The sequence below is a fragment of the Medicago sativa genome, chromosome 1 (genome assembly GCF_051527215.1).
Source record: "Medicago sativa cultivar Bolivia chromosome 1, Bolivia_mono, whole genome shotgun sequence".
NCBI classification, from domain to species: Eukaryota; Viridiplantae; Streptophyta; class Magnoliopsida; order Fabales; family Fabaceae; genus Medicago; species Medicago sativa.
In genome coordinates, this window is record NC_140749.1 from 63,800,588 (window position 1) to 63,816,749 (window position 16,162).

Genomic DNA, 16,162 nt, shown 5'->3' on the forward strand with positions numbered 1-16,162 from the left:
TCGGCCATGCAGTTAACTCGGTCAAACCCGGTCAAAACCGGTCAAAACCGGTAAAAACCGGTGACTCGGCCGAGTCATAGGTCAGACCGGTTTTTTTTTTTTTTTTTTTTTTGCTTAACTGAAAGTCTGAAACGACGTCGTTTTGCTCAATCAATCTTGACTCCTTGGAATTAAATGTTATTGATGATAATACTTGTGTTGGAATTATACTTTCTTTGGATCTTTTTGGATTTTTACAACTGGGGCAATCTCTTATTTGAATTTATGTTGGAATTGGAATCATACTTTTTTGGGATCTATTTGGATTTTTACTACCAAGATGTATTTTGAGTTATGACTATGTTTTGAATTTGAGCAATTAGCCTATGAAATTATTATTGTTGGATAGTTTTTATCTTATTTTACAGGGGTCATTATTTTAGTTTTTAAAGTGACCGAGTCACCGATTCAATCCGAGTTAATCCGGTTAAATAACTATATAAATTTAATCTAAGGACCGAGTTATCTAACCGAGTCATCCGAGTGGTTCCGATTCAGTCATGCGGTTCGACCAACGACCCAGTGGTTCGACCATTGACCCAGTGACCCAGTACCCTCGCCGAGTCGATGACCGAGCCGAGTCTGAAAACTATGCCTCACATCCTTTTGAGTCATGAAAATTTTGGAGTGGAATCCTACCAATTTCTTAAAATAAATGTACATCTACATTTCTATAGTTTTGAAATAAATAAACAATATAAATGCACGCATATTTAGAATTAGAGATATAAATTGGATATTTATACACCAAACTATAGTAATGGAAATCCCATTTATTTTAAGAAATGGAGAAGATCTTTACTCAAAAATTAGATGAATCAAAGTAGTATCGTGTTGCCGCAACTTTAAGATAGAACTCCAAAGCAATTGAAATGGAATATAGAAATAATAAATTAGATTAGCATTAATGTTTATATGGCCAAGTCTATGGTGCATAACGAAAATAAGTTTACACTTTGCAAAAGGTTGTTTTCACCATTGATTCAATAAGTATCACTATTAAATTAAATATAATTTGATTTATTAATAAAAGTATAGAAAATAGACTTATACATAGTGCAAGAGTAATTTACTTAACAATACCTATTTGTATATCCACATAACGCGAGAAAAATGCAATGCCCAAATAAATTCTTATTAGAATTAAATGGAGAAGGAACTTAGAAGTTAAAACCAGCTTAAGAGACTTAACTTGTATTACAAGTTATATCGCATTTACATTTAGCCTTTTAGTGTAATTTCGTGCTCACGTAGTTAGTTGGGGTAGTTATGAGCTTGCATTTCATACGTGTATATAAGATTCAACACAGTATCACATTCATTCTATCAAAGAATAATATTCACTTTTCTGATTTATAGAATCTTCTTCTATGTGTTTGATAATTGCCCTGAAGTTTAAAACTCTAAGCTATCTTAAATACATTCATGCAATAATACCTTAGGTTCATAATTCAATGCCTTCATGTATCAACAATATCAACTAACGACAAATATTGGTTCCTTTTGGAGAGCTGGCAAATTTTGTTAATAGTACGGGAAGCAAAAGGTGTGGTGGTGTGATACAAAACAGAATTCCCAATTGCAACCTCAAGCGACTGTGTGCGAGTGTACGTTGTTGCTAGTGAATAACAGACTCAATTCTTTGTTTTTTTTACCAATTCTTATCCATTTTGTGTACTTGAATTATCACATTATTACATTGTCATTCTCCCACCGGCTCAATGTAAATTGTAAAATTACTTTGATATTTATTAGAAACCATAAAATTGGACCTTCACTAGAAATTAATCATCTAGTTTTTTTGATGGTACACTAGGGAATGATCATCTCTTGTTTTGTCGTTTTCTTCTCCACCTCCACCTGTCCTATTCCTCTATGCGCATTCCGCCCTACCACCACCCTTTGTCCTATCCTCTCTCTTCTCACACATCCTCAATCATATTTACCATTCTATCCAATATATTTAATTTATTTTTCTACCCTTCCCTTTCATTGTATCGAAAAATTACCAAATCTTGACACCAAAATAAGGTCAAATTTGTAGTTTCAAATATTAGCGCCATTAGTAGTATATATACCCACACAACCCTCTACACAACCATCACCTACATTCCCATTTCCTTCTTCTTTTTTTCTATATCCCCAAATCCAAAACACTCATTCCTTCATTTCCAATGGCTCTGTTTTCAACTTCAACAACAATGACAATGTTTTGCGCATACCTTTTCTTATTGTTTTTCATTATCATGAATGCTCAACCACCCATTGACCCAACTGAACAAAAAGCACTCTACTCTGTTCTCAACTCCCTCAACCCAGAAATCTCATGGACCACACTCTTTCCCGGCGACCTCTGTCGTATACCACCACCCGGCGTAGTTTGCCACTATTTCATCTTTTCTTCTAAGGACAGTGAACCAACATCCCACGTTGTTGAACTCAACATCGGCAACTACGTTTCCGATGATGGTAAACCAACCCTACCATGCTCCCATAATGCAACATTCAATCCAAGTCTTTTCACCCCTTTCAACTACCTTCGCAAACTCACCTTCCACAAATGCTTCAACAACACACAACAACACCTCATTTCTCTTCCTTCGTCTCTCCATGAACTCGTTTTCATCGACAACCCTTCTATCGTTTCACCTCTCCTACCTTTAATCCATAATCTCAACTCTCTCAAGAGGCTAGTCTTGGTTGGAAATGGGTTTCACGGAGAACTACCACCAAATATTGGTGATTTTAAAAACTTAGAAGAGCTTACTCTTGCTAGAAACAATCTCTCCGGCAAGATTCCGGCGAGTTTGGGAGAGCTGAAGAAGCTGAAGGCTCTTGATCTGAGTCATAACCATTTCAAAGGGTGTGCCCCCAAACAGCTTGGGCTTTTGAAGTTTGCTAATGAGATTAATTTGGAGAACAACAATTTGAGTGGCAGAATCACTTTCTCAGCTAGAGGTGGACAGAAGTTGAAGTTGGCAGGAAATATAGGGCTCTGTTTGGGAAAAAATGATCATTAAGAAGCACTTTTAATTTGGCTCAAAGGCTTTTCTCTATAAGTATTTCTTTAGTTAATTAGGCTTTTTACTATTAATGTCTCGTTTGTTTGAATTCCCTAAAGTTGCTTGTTGTGACACCTGAAATAGCAGAAATGTAATTTCAGAGATTTATTCAGTTTTTTGTTTGTTTTCCTTTATATTGTAAGCCTTGGGCCAATTAAGAAGTTAATGAAAAAGTACTTTTTCTACTACTCAGAATGTAAATATGTTTTTTATTCTCGTTGGTCAATAATTATATTTCTTGCTGAATTATTTTACCTATTGTTGCCATGTTATTTTCTAGTAGTATATTCATAATGTAATTTTTGTGAACTTCAATTCAGGGTCAAATTAAAGTCAACTCTGAAAATTGTATGAATGGGATTGGGATGAGATGCGTTTGTTAAATTTGTTTTTATTTGCAATCCATGACATTACTATTACTAATTTGTTTTTGGTAATTGGATTGACACTTTGTTAGGTTGGAAAGTGAAAGTGGGAGGAAAGAAAGAGGAAGAAATGATTGTATAATCTAGAAAGAAAAAGAGTAGAGAGTGAGGGGATTGTTTTGATTGTTTGATATCATATAGAAAAAGTTGAGTAGAAAGTGAGACAAAAAAAATGTCTATTTAAGTGTGTGAATAAAAAATGTGTGTCAATTATATGTGTAGAAATAACATATATATGTGTGTAACTTTATCAAAAAAAAAAAAAAATCATGTGTGTAGCTTGTTCAAATTAGTTGTGTAAGATAAATTGCAAGTTTTTCATTTTAGTTGAAGACTTCAAAGAAATATCTTACATTTAATGGCGGAAACTAAAATTAAGGGATCAAGGAATACCTTTAGCCATTGCTCCTCATGTTTGAAGATGTTGAGACTCTTTTGAACTTTCTACAATCTCACTTTGATGGTGTAAGTTTTTGAATAGATATGTTAAGCTAGGGAACCAAAACTGATTAATTGCAAGCCTTTATATAACTTATGTCGTCAAAAAGTTATAATATGTGCAACAATTGCTCCTCATTCCTAATAGATAGTGGGCAGTTACTGAAATGAAGGAATGAATTAAAGACCAATTTTACCCTTAATAAATAATTACCATAATGTGTACTTTATGGATAATTACCATTTTTTTTTGGTACATAAAAGAGGGCAAAGGCCAAAGAAAAAAAATTAAGAAATTAAACGAACATTCCTAGGCATGCAATCCCGGAAATGTCCTCAAACAAAATACTCTGCAGCTCCCTTGGAGGGACCTCTAAAACAATGGCCACAAAAGAATCTTATGTAAGACTATATGCAGCTAACCAATCCGCACTTATGTTTCCTCATGCAAGGTGAGGTTTATTCGAACCTCCCCAAAAAGTTCGATGTGATCTTGGATTCAACGAATCAAAACGGGGATAACCCCATAAATCTTGCGATTTCCCGTTACCATGTCCACTAGCCGTTTGGAGTCGCATTCCACAATGAGTTGCTAAAAACCTTGTCTTCTAGCTATCCTTAAACATGAATTACTATTTTTTTTAAATAAATTAATAAACATTAAAAATACAACATTCTAAACATGTATTAATTATATTGAAGGACGAAACTTGTCTCATCAAATAGCTAAAATGCAGCATTACAAATATTTAAATTTACATGAAAACTTTATTCATAATATCGCAAACAAAGTATTATATAAAATAAATTATTAGTGGTCATATAATCCCTAAGTTGTCTTGTTTTATAGATTATCATGTTTCTTAATGGTGTATACGTATTTACGGAATGAAAAAAATGGAGATGCTGAAGATCAAACTCTACTTCTCTCGTATGTAGAGCGAACGCTCTACCATTTGAACTACATATCTCCAAGTTGTTTATCAACATTGCTTATTTAGAAATGAGTACAAGCATAGCGTTGATAACTACCATTTATATTTGGTTTGCGAGTTTCCATTTATTTGTTGGTGAAAGAATTGTTGGCATTTTGGACAACAGGATGCACAAACATGGAAATCTATAGTACTCCTCTGTAATGAAATAAGACTGCTCTTTTCTTTCATTTTACATCCAATAATAATTTTAACCAAAAGTGTGAAATCAGTTTTAGCATGACCGATTTTCGCAGCTGAATTATTATTATTTTTTGTAGACACGGGAGCTCAATTTTACATAAAACAATTTAACTCATACATATATACTCCCTCTAATTGAAGGATTGAGTAACTCAACTGATTTGAATTAAAGAGAAAGAGTGGAATGTTCTGGTTTAAAATTTCAAACAAAGAATTAAATATTAATCTAGCAATTAACAATTAGTAACTTTTAGAAATTTTTTAAAAAATATACTCCCTTCAATTTTTTTCGTATAAATAAAATTCAAATTATATTTAGTCAAATAAGACTGCAATTATAGTATCTATTAGAAACATTATCGTCAAAAAAGAGAAATAAGCCAAAACCTAAATTTACAACCAATTTTTATTATCTTGACATTTTTATTCTAAGTTTCTCTCATATTGATACAAATAAATAAATACTAAAATAAGCATAGAAGCTCCAAAGCTAAAACAAGCCGCAATCAAATTTACAATCATTATTTTCAACATTCCCTCAAATAAGAAGTATTCAGTCATAGTAAAAAAAAAAAAGTCATAGTCAACCATAATCGATTTCTCTATAGTCAACCCCCTCGCAACCTTGAGTCATGAAACATGAAAAATTAAATGAATCAAAGTAGTACCGTTTTGCCATAACTATAAGCTAGAACTCCAAAGTAGTCTAAACATGAAATGGAATGTAGAAATAATAAAAGAGATTAGCATTGTTTATATGGTCAAACTTATGGTGTAGAAAGAAGATATGTCTCACGTCTCTAAAAGTTAACGAAAAATATATCTTACGCTTTGCACAATGTTGTTTCAACCATTAAATCATTGTCTCGCCATTAAATTAAATTAAATTAAATATAATGTGATTTATTAATCAATTAATAGAATATATAGACTTATGCATGATACTGTGTATGTTTGACCCGTTTATATATCAACTAACATAATGTGAGAAAAATGCAGTGCCCAAATAAACTCTTATGGGACAGTTTTATTGGAATTAAATGGAGAAAGGACTTGAAGCTGGCTTAACAAACTTAGCTTGCATTACAAGTTATCTCACATTTACATTTCATAATTTGGTGCTCATGTAAGTTAAGGACAATTAATGATGAGCTGGCATTTCATATGTGTATATAAGATTCATCAACTCTGTATCACATTCGTTCTATCAATGAATAATTCACTTTTTTGATCTAGAATTTTCTGCTGTGTTTGAGAATTGCTCTAAATTTTAAACCCTCAGTAATCTTGATTCGTCATCGAATAGATTCATACATTGGTATTTGGGTTCCGTCATACATCAATACCTTAGGTTCATAATTCAATGCCTTCATTCAATACCTTATATACTCCATACATATAATAACGACAAATTTTGGTTCCTTTTCAACTTGGATGTAATAGAATCAAAGCAAACGTAGAGTTAACAACAAGTAAATTGTATGCATCATGCATGCATGTCTACAGAGTGAAAATACATAACCTATATAAATTATGATACTAATGGTTCTGAAAAGAACAATATTCAGAGAAAATAGTTTCATGCAATATTAATCCATACATATAAACTTATTAGTTCTTTGTTTCCACTATAACCAATAGTTGTATCGACATCATGATAAGGATTTAAACCTTCCAAATCATATAAAGAACCAGTTAATCACTTATGAGCTAACTTTTCAACCTATACCAAGTACCAACCTAATCATAGAGGCTCTAAATAAGATTTCATCTTGACTTGTTATATCCAAATTTTACGTTGACAATCTTGAGTGTCAATATCAATGTAGCATTCGATCACTATCTTTAACACCGATAATTCTTGTTGCTCCACCCGTGGAACCACTTATAGAAAATCACAAAATTGAGAAGGAAATAAACAATTGTCTAAGAGGTTTAACCTCAATGTTAAAAGTTTAGTCTTTTTACATCAAGAGACATAGTTCAAGTCCCATCAAGGATAATTTCCCTTCTCTATTTTTTCTTATAAATTTTTTAGAAGAAAACAATAATAATTCTATTCATCTAAAAATTTATGGGTTATGCAAACCAAAAGTAGTATGGTTGCATTAAATTCAACAATATTTTGACTTTTAAAAAGTTAAATTCATCATTTTTTACCATTTTCTAATACAATATTTCTATTTTTATGCTTTTAACCAAGGTCCAAGGGCACTCTTTAGCATTTCCTAAAATTTATAAAGGACATTGGTTAAAGGCATCGGAGTGAGGATATTTACAAAAACTAAACTTTGCTTATAATTAGAACTTGGACATTGGGTAAGAGCATAAAAATAGAAATTTTGTATTTGATAATAGAAATATTACAAACTATTTGGTAATATTTTTTTGGGTAGAAATAGTATTTGATAATATAATAAATTTATTATTGGCTCTTTCATTTAAATGATTTTCTTTAATCATCTTAGAAGATCAATGAAATATAATTTACCTATTTCTTGCTTTTATTTTCTGGTGAATATTTTTCTTGCTTATAAACACACATAAGTAAAGGGATCAATAAGCATTTGTTTGATTTTTTGTTGAATTGAAGTTACGTATAAACGGTCATAAAATGTGGGCAAGGACAAATTGGAGGAGCTGGCAAATTCTGTTAATAGTAGTGCGGGATTCCAGGAAAGCAAGGTACTATGGTAAGAAACAGATTTTCCCAATTGCAACCTCCTCAACTGATTTTTGTGTGAGTAGGTGAGTGAGGCTCTTGTATTTTGTTGACAGTGAATAATAGCAGAGTTCAATTCTTATCCATCCACTGTGTGCTTGAATTAAAGCATTATTAGATTTATCATTCTTCAGGTTTGATGTTAATTATAATATCACATAGATATAGATATTATTTTAGAATTAAGCCATAAATAAATTGGACCTTAAATAATAAAATGCATGCGGTCACATACATACATAGAGGAATTGTACGTACAATCACCCACAATCATTTTTACCATTATATCCATCAATTTCCACATCTCCCTTTCATTGTACTATCAGAAAACTACCAACCAAAACCTTGAGACGACAAAATAAGGCTAACTTGGTAATTTACCATATTAGCACCATACTGTTAGTATATATACACTATCCTCAACAACAACACAACACAAGCACCCGCACATTTCATTCCCAAAATCCAAAACTCTCCTTTTCCAAACTTGAACAACAATGGAACTCGAATATTACATTTTCTTTCTTTTTGGTTTATACCTTTTCATTTTCTCGAATAAGAATAACAATTACAATTACACACCACCCATTGACCCAACCGAACAAGAAGCACTCTACATTGTTCTCAAATCCCTCAACCCAGACACAGACGACACACCATGGGGGGGCACTCGCTTCCCTGCCGACCTCTGTCGCTCACCCCCATCCGCCGTCGTTTGCCACCACCATTTTCCTTCTTCTGATGGTCAACCAAGAAAATCACACGTTGTGGAACTCAACTTTGGCTACGTTTCTGATAAAACTCGAACCCTACCTTGCTCCCCTTATGCTAATCTTAACACACTTCTCTTCACCTCTTTTACCCACCTCCGCAAACTCACCTTCCACAAATGCTTCAACAATTCACAACTACACTTCATTTCTCTTCCTTCTTTCCCTAATTCGTCTCTCGAAGAACTCGTTTTCATCGACAACCCTTCCATCGTTTCACCTCTCCAACCTTTTCTTCATCATCTCAACTCTCTCACGAGGCTAGTTTTGGTTGGAAATGGGTTTCACGGTGAACTACCACCGCAGATTGGTGGTTTTGAAAACTTAGAAGAGCTTACTCTTGCTAGAAACAATCTCTCCGGGGAGATTCCGGCGAGTTTGGGAGCGCTGAAGAAGCTGAAGGTTCTTGATCTGAGTCGTAACCAATTCGAAGGGTGTGTCCCCGAACAGCTTGGGAATCTCATTTCTCTTTTGAAGCTTGATTTAAGCTACAACAAGCTTCATGGGTCTGTTCCTGAGGAATTTGGGCTTTTGGAGTTTGTTGATGAGATTAATTTGGAGAACAACTATAATCACTTTTTCGGATAGAGTTGGACAGAAGTTGAAGTTGGCAGGAAATACAGGGCTCTGTTTGTGTAAAAATGATCATTAAGAAGCACTTTTGGCTCAAAGGCTTTTTCTCTTTAATTAAGTGGTATTTCTCTAGTTAATTAGGTGTTTTACTATTAATGTCTCGTTTGTTTGAATTCCCTAAAGTCACTTGTTGTGACACCTGAAATTGTAGAAATGTAATTTCAGAGATTTAATCAGTTTTTGTTTGTTTTCCTTTATATTGTAAGCCTTGGGCCAATTAACAAGTTAATGAAAAAGTACTTTTTCTTCTACTCAGAATCTTTGAATATGAATATGTTACTATTTTCGTTGGTCAATAATTTTCCTACTGTTGCAGTGTTATTTTCTAATAGAATATTCATAATGTAATTTTTGTGAACTTCAATTTATGGTCAAATTAAAGTCAACTCTGAAAATTGTATGAATGGGATTTTGGGATGAATGCGTTTAAAACTTGCTTTGCTTTGCAATCCATAACATTACTAATACAACTAATTTGTCTTTGGAAATTTGAATTAACACTTTTGGTTGATTGGTAAATGATAGAGGAAGAAATGATTGTATAATAAAGACATAAAAAGAGTAGAGTGTGTGAGGGGATTGTTTTGGTTGTTTGATATTATAAAGAGAAAGTTGAGTAGAAAGTGAGAGGGAAAAATGTCTATTTATGTGTGTGAATAAAAAAAAAAGTGTGTAATATTAATAGTATATGTGTAAAAATAAAATCTATGTGTGTGAATATCCTCTAAAAAATAAGTGTGTGAATAAGCCAAATGAAATTAAATTAATCAAACTAAACGGCACAACGTAAAAATATGCCTTCATACAAACAAGTACATAAATAGAAAAGATGGGTTTTGATTTGATTTATTATTCCTTCAAACTAAAATTATCTGTGGTCATTATCCAAAAAAAAAAATTATCTGTGGTCATGGTTAATTAACCACATTCAATTTTTCTATAGTTGACCCTCTCATCATCCTTTTGAGTCATAAAACATGAAAAATTAGATAAACAAAAGTAGTACCGCGCTTCTTCATAAGTTTAAGCTAGAATTCCGAAGCATTATAATCATGAATCGAAATGTAGCTATAGTTTTGTCATTCAATACATTCTTACAATGATATTTGGGTTTCGTAATAAATAATTCAACGTCTTCATATATCAACTAACTAAGAATTTGGCTTCCTTTTCAACTTGGATTTAAGATAATCAAAGCTAACATAAAGTTAACAAGTAATGAATAGTATACATGTCTACAGAGCAAAAATACGTAGAGATCATGAGAATTTCTTACTAACAGTTCTAATAAAAAGAACAATATTCAAATGAAAAATTTGCATGAATTATTTAATCCATACATATGAAATTACTGGTTAGTCATTCTTTTTTTTTTTTTTTTTTTGAGAGAGGGTTAGTCATTCTTTGTTTCCACTATAACCAATAGTTGTATTATGGACATCATGATAAGGATCAAACCTTCCAAATCAAATAAAGAAGCCCTTAATCACTTATGAGCTAACTTTTCAACATAATCACAAAGACTCTAAATCAAATTTCATCTTGTCTTGTTATATCCATATTTTAAGCTTGACAATCTTGTGTATCAAATCAATGTAGCGACAATAACTCTTGTTGCTCTATATGAGGAAGTACCACCTTATATAATTATATAAAATCGTAAAATGAAGATAAAAAAAAAAGCAAATTGTTTAAGATGTTTCATTTCAATGCAATAGTTTGACTTATAATTCAAGTCTCATCAAGTATAATTTCCCCCTCTCTACTATAAGGGCTGCAGTACTAGACAGTCTCATGCGGTCACAAAAGTTTTGATCTGGTAGTAATTAATGTTCAATTAAAATTCTATATAGAAAATTAATATTGGACACTAAAACATTCTATCTATATCAGAGAGGGAGTGTGTGATTTTATTTTCCACTGAAATCAGAAGGAGTATTTTTTTTTTGTTACAATCAGAAGGAGTATTTGATAATATAGTAAAATTATTATTCGTTCTTTCATTTATATAATTTTTTTAATGAGAGTGAAATGTCAAATATATGTATGTAAATTATTTTTGAAATGATTTAGTTTGTATGCGATGGTGCATAACTTTTTTAGACGTGCATTCAAACAAACTAAGCTATATAGATTTTTGTGAAAATATCTAAAGAACTAACCTATTAAAGTTACAATATAATGTAATTTAATTCGATACATGTGTAAAGAAAATTACCCGTCGAAACATAGAAATTATTCTCTTTTAGGAGACCAACATAGTATATTATTAACACTACCAAAAAAAAAAGACCAACATAGTATAACTATCTAATTTAACCAATTTTGACTTCCTCTATCTCATTAGATGTTATTTTTTTGAGGGGTCATATTACTCATGAACACTTAAAAAAATGAATTCACAGTAAATTAACTTTTTCTTGCTTTTATTTTTTTGGTGAATTTTTTTTTTCTTGCTTATAAACACACACATCTTGCTTATAAACACACACATAAGATATAGGATAAATATGCATTTGTTTGATTTCTTGTTGAAGTTATCTATAAATGGTCATAAAATGTGGGCAAGAACATGTGGAAGGAGAGCTGGCAAATTCTGTTGATAGTAATGCGTGAATCCAGGATGCAAGGCGTGGTATCATATGAAACAGATTTTCCCAATTGCAAACCTCAATGAATTTGTATGTGTGAGGCTCTTTTATATTGTTGATAGTGAATAATTAACAGACTCCAATTCTTATCCATCTTCATTTGTTGCTAAACCAGATTGTTATCCATGTACTGTGTACTTAACTTGAATTAAAACATTATCATTCTCCTGCCTTAATGTAAACAAATTTTAAAATCATCTTGATCGTAATTACTAAATTGGACCTAATTTGTAAACAATGCATAGGGCCACACATGGGAATTGTACGTACAATCCTGTTGTTTGTCGTTTTCTTGAATATCAAGTATTTTTTGGAATCTTATACTCCTCTATGCTCCTTTAATCATTTTGACTATTATACCCATCAATTTCCACATCTCTCTTTCCTTGTATCTGAAAAACTACCAAAGTCTTGAGACAAAATAAAATAAGGTGAAATTCGTAATTTAACCTATTAGAGCCAGTATATTATATAACACAGCCATCCACACCACACCACATTTCATTCATCTTTTTCCATTTCCCAAAATCCAAAACACTCAATCAATGGCTTCAACAACACAAGCATTGATAATACTGGCTTTCTCATACATTTTCTTAACATTCATCCTTCTCAAGAATTACAAACCACCCATTCACCCAACCGAACAAAAAGCACTCTACACTGTTCTCAACTCCATCAACCCAGATTTCCCATGGACTACTCGCTTCCCTGGCGACCTCTGTCGCTCACCACCACCCGGCATTGTTTGCCGTTACTCCTACTTTCATTTTCTGCAGTATCGCAAATTTAAATCACACGTTGAACAACTTCACTTTGGCAACTACGTTTTTGAAGAAAGACCAACCCTACTACCATGCTCTTCCCATAATGCCACTCTCAACCCACATCTCTTCACCCCTTTCAATTACTCACCTTCCGTGAATGCTTCAACAACCCAGAAAACCCCATTAACCTCTCTCTGTCCCCTTTCCCTCCAAATCTACAACATCTTATTTTCTATGACAACCCTTCTCCCATTCGGGTGTCAATCAGCTCAGTCAGTGAGCTTGGATTGATGAAGAAACTTATGGTTATTGGCACTGCGTTTGGGAAAAAATGATAGTTTCTCATAAAAGCACTTTTGGCTCAAAGGCTTTTCTCTTTCTCTTTAAGTATGTCTCTAGTTAATTAGGATTTTTATTATTAATAATGTCTTGTTTATTTGAATTTCCCTAAAGTCACTCTGTGACACTTCCTGAAATAGCAGAAATGTAATTTCAGAATTTTAATTAGTTTTCCTTCATGTTGTTGTAAGCCTTGAGCCAATTTAGAAGTTAATGAGAAATCAGAGCATTAGCAATTACTACTTTTTCTTCTACTCAGAACAATTTGAATATGTTACTATATTTCGTTGGTCAATTATTTGAATTTTTTTTTTTTTGAAGGAAATTATTTGAATTTTTGTTGAATTAAATTTACCTAGTTGAATTGTTGCAGTGTTTTTAATATCATGTTATAATGAGATGCGTGTGTTATAATTGCTTTCATTTGCAATCCATAACAATGCTAAATGCTAATCGTACTAATTTGTTTTTGGTCCTTGGTATTTTGTTTTAGTCCTTGTAAAATTGATTCATATTGGATTTGGTCCTTGTAATATGTAGAATATTTGATTTTAGTCCCTCAAAATGAGGACTAAAATGAATATTATAGGGACCAATTTCAATATGAAATGATTTTACAAGGATCAAAACAAAATACCAAGGACAAAACCAAATATTCTATATTTGCAGGGACTAAAACCAAAAAAATATTTTTATAGGGACTAAAACCAAAACGCCAGATATTTGCAGGGACCATTTCCATATTTAAGCCATACACCAAAACTTTGGTAATGGAACAAATGGAGAGAACTTAAAATGGAGAGGATCTTCACCCCAAATATCGTACCAGAATTGCATTGGGATAAATGAATAAGGCTTTTTTCTTTTGGGGAGTTAGTCACTTTGGTCCTTGAATAGGAAATGAGTCGTCACTTTAGTCTCGGAATGCAGATAAATTACAAAATAGTCCTTGATTGTAGACTCTGTTAGTCAATTTAGTCCCTGAATGCAAACTTCGTTAGTCAATTTAATCCCTGAATGTAGACTCCGTTAGTCACTTTAGTCCCTAAAATTGACTAACAGAGTCTACATTCAGAGACTGTTTTGCAATTTCTCTGCATTCAGGGACTAAAGTGACTACTCCTTTCCCATTCAGGGACTAAAGTGACTAATTCCTCTTTTTTTTTTTTTTAGGAGAAAAAATATATTTAATCCAAACTTGAACCAGTACAATAATAATGGTATTCATACCAAACTAGCAAGAAGAAATATGCCTTATTTTTTCATAATGATTGCAGTGCAAGACAATCCCAGTGCAAAGTTTTGGTCTGGTAGTACGTAACGTTCAGTTAAAATTATGTATGGAAAATTATTTTTTTCGTGCTTACCTTGTACAATAATACACGTAAGATAGAGTATTACTACTTCTTTAGAAGATCAATGACATATAATTTACCTATTTCTTGATTTTATTTATTGGTGAATATATTTTTCTTGCTTATCATAAGATAGAGTATCAATAAGCATTTGTTTGATTTTGTGTTGAAGATATGTACAATGGTTAATAGATACCTTTACTCATCAACCTTCGTCTATTAGACAAACAATCTCTCTCAAGACGCCACATAAAATGCTTTACTTTAGAAGGAATAAGGGTGCGTTTGTTTGGGATTATTTCTAAAAAAAAAAATCACTTTTTTTTCATTTTTAAGTGTTTGTTTTGGATTTTCAGAAAAATCATTTTATCAAAAAAAAAATCTATTTTGACCTTAAAATGAAAAGCCCGTTTTGACCTTAAAAATCATTGGAAGAGTGTTGAACCATATTATCTTTTATTCTATTTTTCTTTAGGAACACATTCACCATGAAATTTCTCATTGAACTGTTTTTCTCATTCTTTATTACCTTTTATCCTCACCATGAAATTTCTCATTGAACTGTTTTTCTCACTCTTTATTAACTTTATTTTTCTTTTATTCTATTTTTCTTTAGGAACATTGGAAGAGTGTTGACCCATATTATCTTTTTTTCTTTTTTTCTTTAGGAACACATTCACCATGAAATTTCTCCTTGAACTGTTTTTCTCATTCTTTATTATCTTTTATTCTATTTTTCTTTAGGAACACATTCACCATGAAATTTCTCATTGAACTGTTTTTCTCGCTCTTTATTAACTTTATTTTTCTTTTATTCTATTTTTCTTTAGGAACATTGGAAGAGTGTTGATCCATATTATCTTTTATTGTATTTTTCTTTAGGAACACATTCACTATAAAATTTCTCATTGAACTGTTTTTCTCATTCTTTATTATCTTTTATTCTATTTTTCTTTAGGAACACATTCACCATGAAATTTTTCGTTGAACTGTTTTTCTCACTCTTTATTAACTTTATTTTTCTTTTATTCTATTTTTCTTTAGGAACATTGGAAGAATGTTGACCATATTATCTTTTATTCTATTTTTCTTTAGGAACACATTCACCATGAAATTTCTTATTGAATTGTTTTTCTCATTCTTTATTATCTTTTAATTAAGTTGTGCATTTGCGCCAATTTTGTTTTGTGATTTGAACCATTGTGTGTAAAAAAAAAAAGGTCAATATGTTGTGTTTTGTGTTTGAAACACATTACAAGATTAGAAAATGAAACTACTGCCTCTGCATTGGCTTCAGGACGCATCGGCAGTTTTCTGCCGAGGAAAACCTCGGAAGTTAACTGTCGAGGAAAACCTCGGCAGTTAACTGTCGAGGAAAACCTCGGTAGTTAACTGCAACTGGTTTAATTTTTCCTCGGCAATTAACTACCGAGAGGTATTTTCGCCTTTTACATGTGTTTCTCAGCCTTTGCATATGTGTCAACAACAATTTTCAACAAAAATCGGCGAGTAGAGGCAATTAAACCGAGAGTAAGATTTTGGGAAAGTAAAGTGCATGTGGGTCATGGGTTGGGTTGCTGATCTACCGGGCCGATACGGGTCGGGTCGATCCAACCTATTTAACATCTCTATTTTTTATTATTTTTGTATAGTACAATCTGAAAACAAACATTACTTTGTCATCACGTTCCTCTGTTTTCTGCACACAAAAGTAGAGCAAATAACCAATTCACAATTCCACTCTTTGTGGGTTCAAAACACAAAATAAAGAGAAAATACACCA

At 32.2% G+C, this 16,162-nt stretch overlaps 2 protein-coding genes across 2 annotated transcripts; both read left to right on the top strand.

The window, feature by feature from the left end:
• The first annotated feature begins 2,119 nt into the window (after positions 1 to 2,119).
• On the top strand, positions 2,120 to 3,289 carry LOC146956306 (uncharacterized). The gene has a single exon (XM_085728332.1). It carries the CDS (start codon positions 2,214 to 2,216, stop codon positions 3,057 to 3,059), a length of 846 nt encoding a protein of 281 aa, XP_085584458.1. The 5' UTR covers positions 2,120 to 2,213; the 3' UTR covers positions 3,060 to 3,289.
• A 5,001-nt stretch (positions 3,290 to 8,290) lies between these two features.
• On the top strand, positions 8,291 to 9,518 carry LOC146956307 (uncharacterized). The gene has a single exon (XM_085728326.1). It carries the CDS (start codon positions 8,362 to 8,364, stop codon positions 9,220 to 9,222), a length of 861 nt encoding a protein of 286 aa, XP_085584452.1. The 5' UTR covers positions 8,291 to 8,361; the 3' UTR covers positions 9,223 to 9,518.
• The last annotated feature ends 6,644 nt before the right edge of the window (positions 9,519 to 16,162 follow it).

Coding starts and splice junctions, on each gene's coding strand:
- LOC146956306 (XM_085728332.1), top strand. CDS start 2,214: ATGGCTCTGTTTTCAACTTCAACAACAATGACAATGTTTTGCGCATAC.
- LOC146956307 (XM_085728326.1), top strand. CDS start 8,362: ATGGAACTCGAATATTACATTTTCTTTCTTTTTGGTTTATACCTTTTC.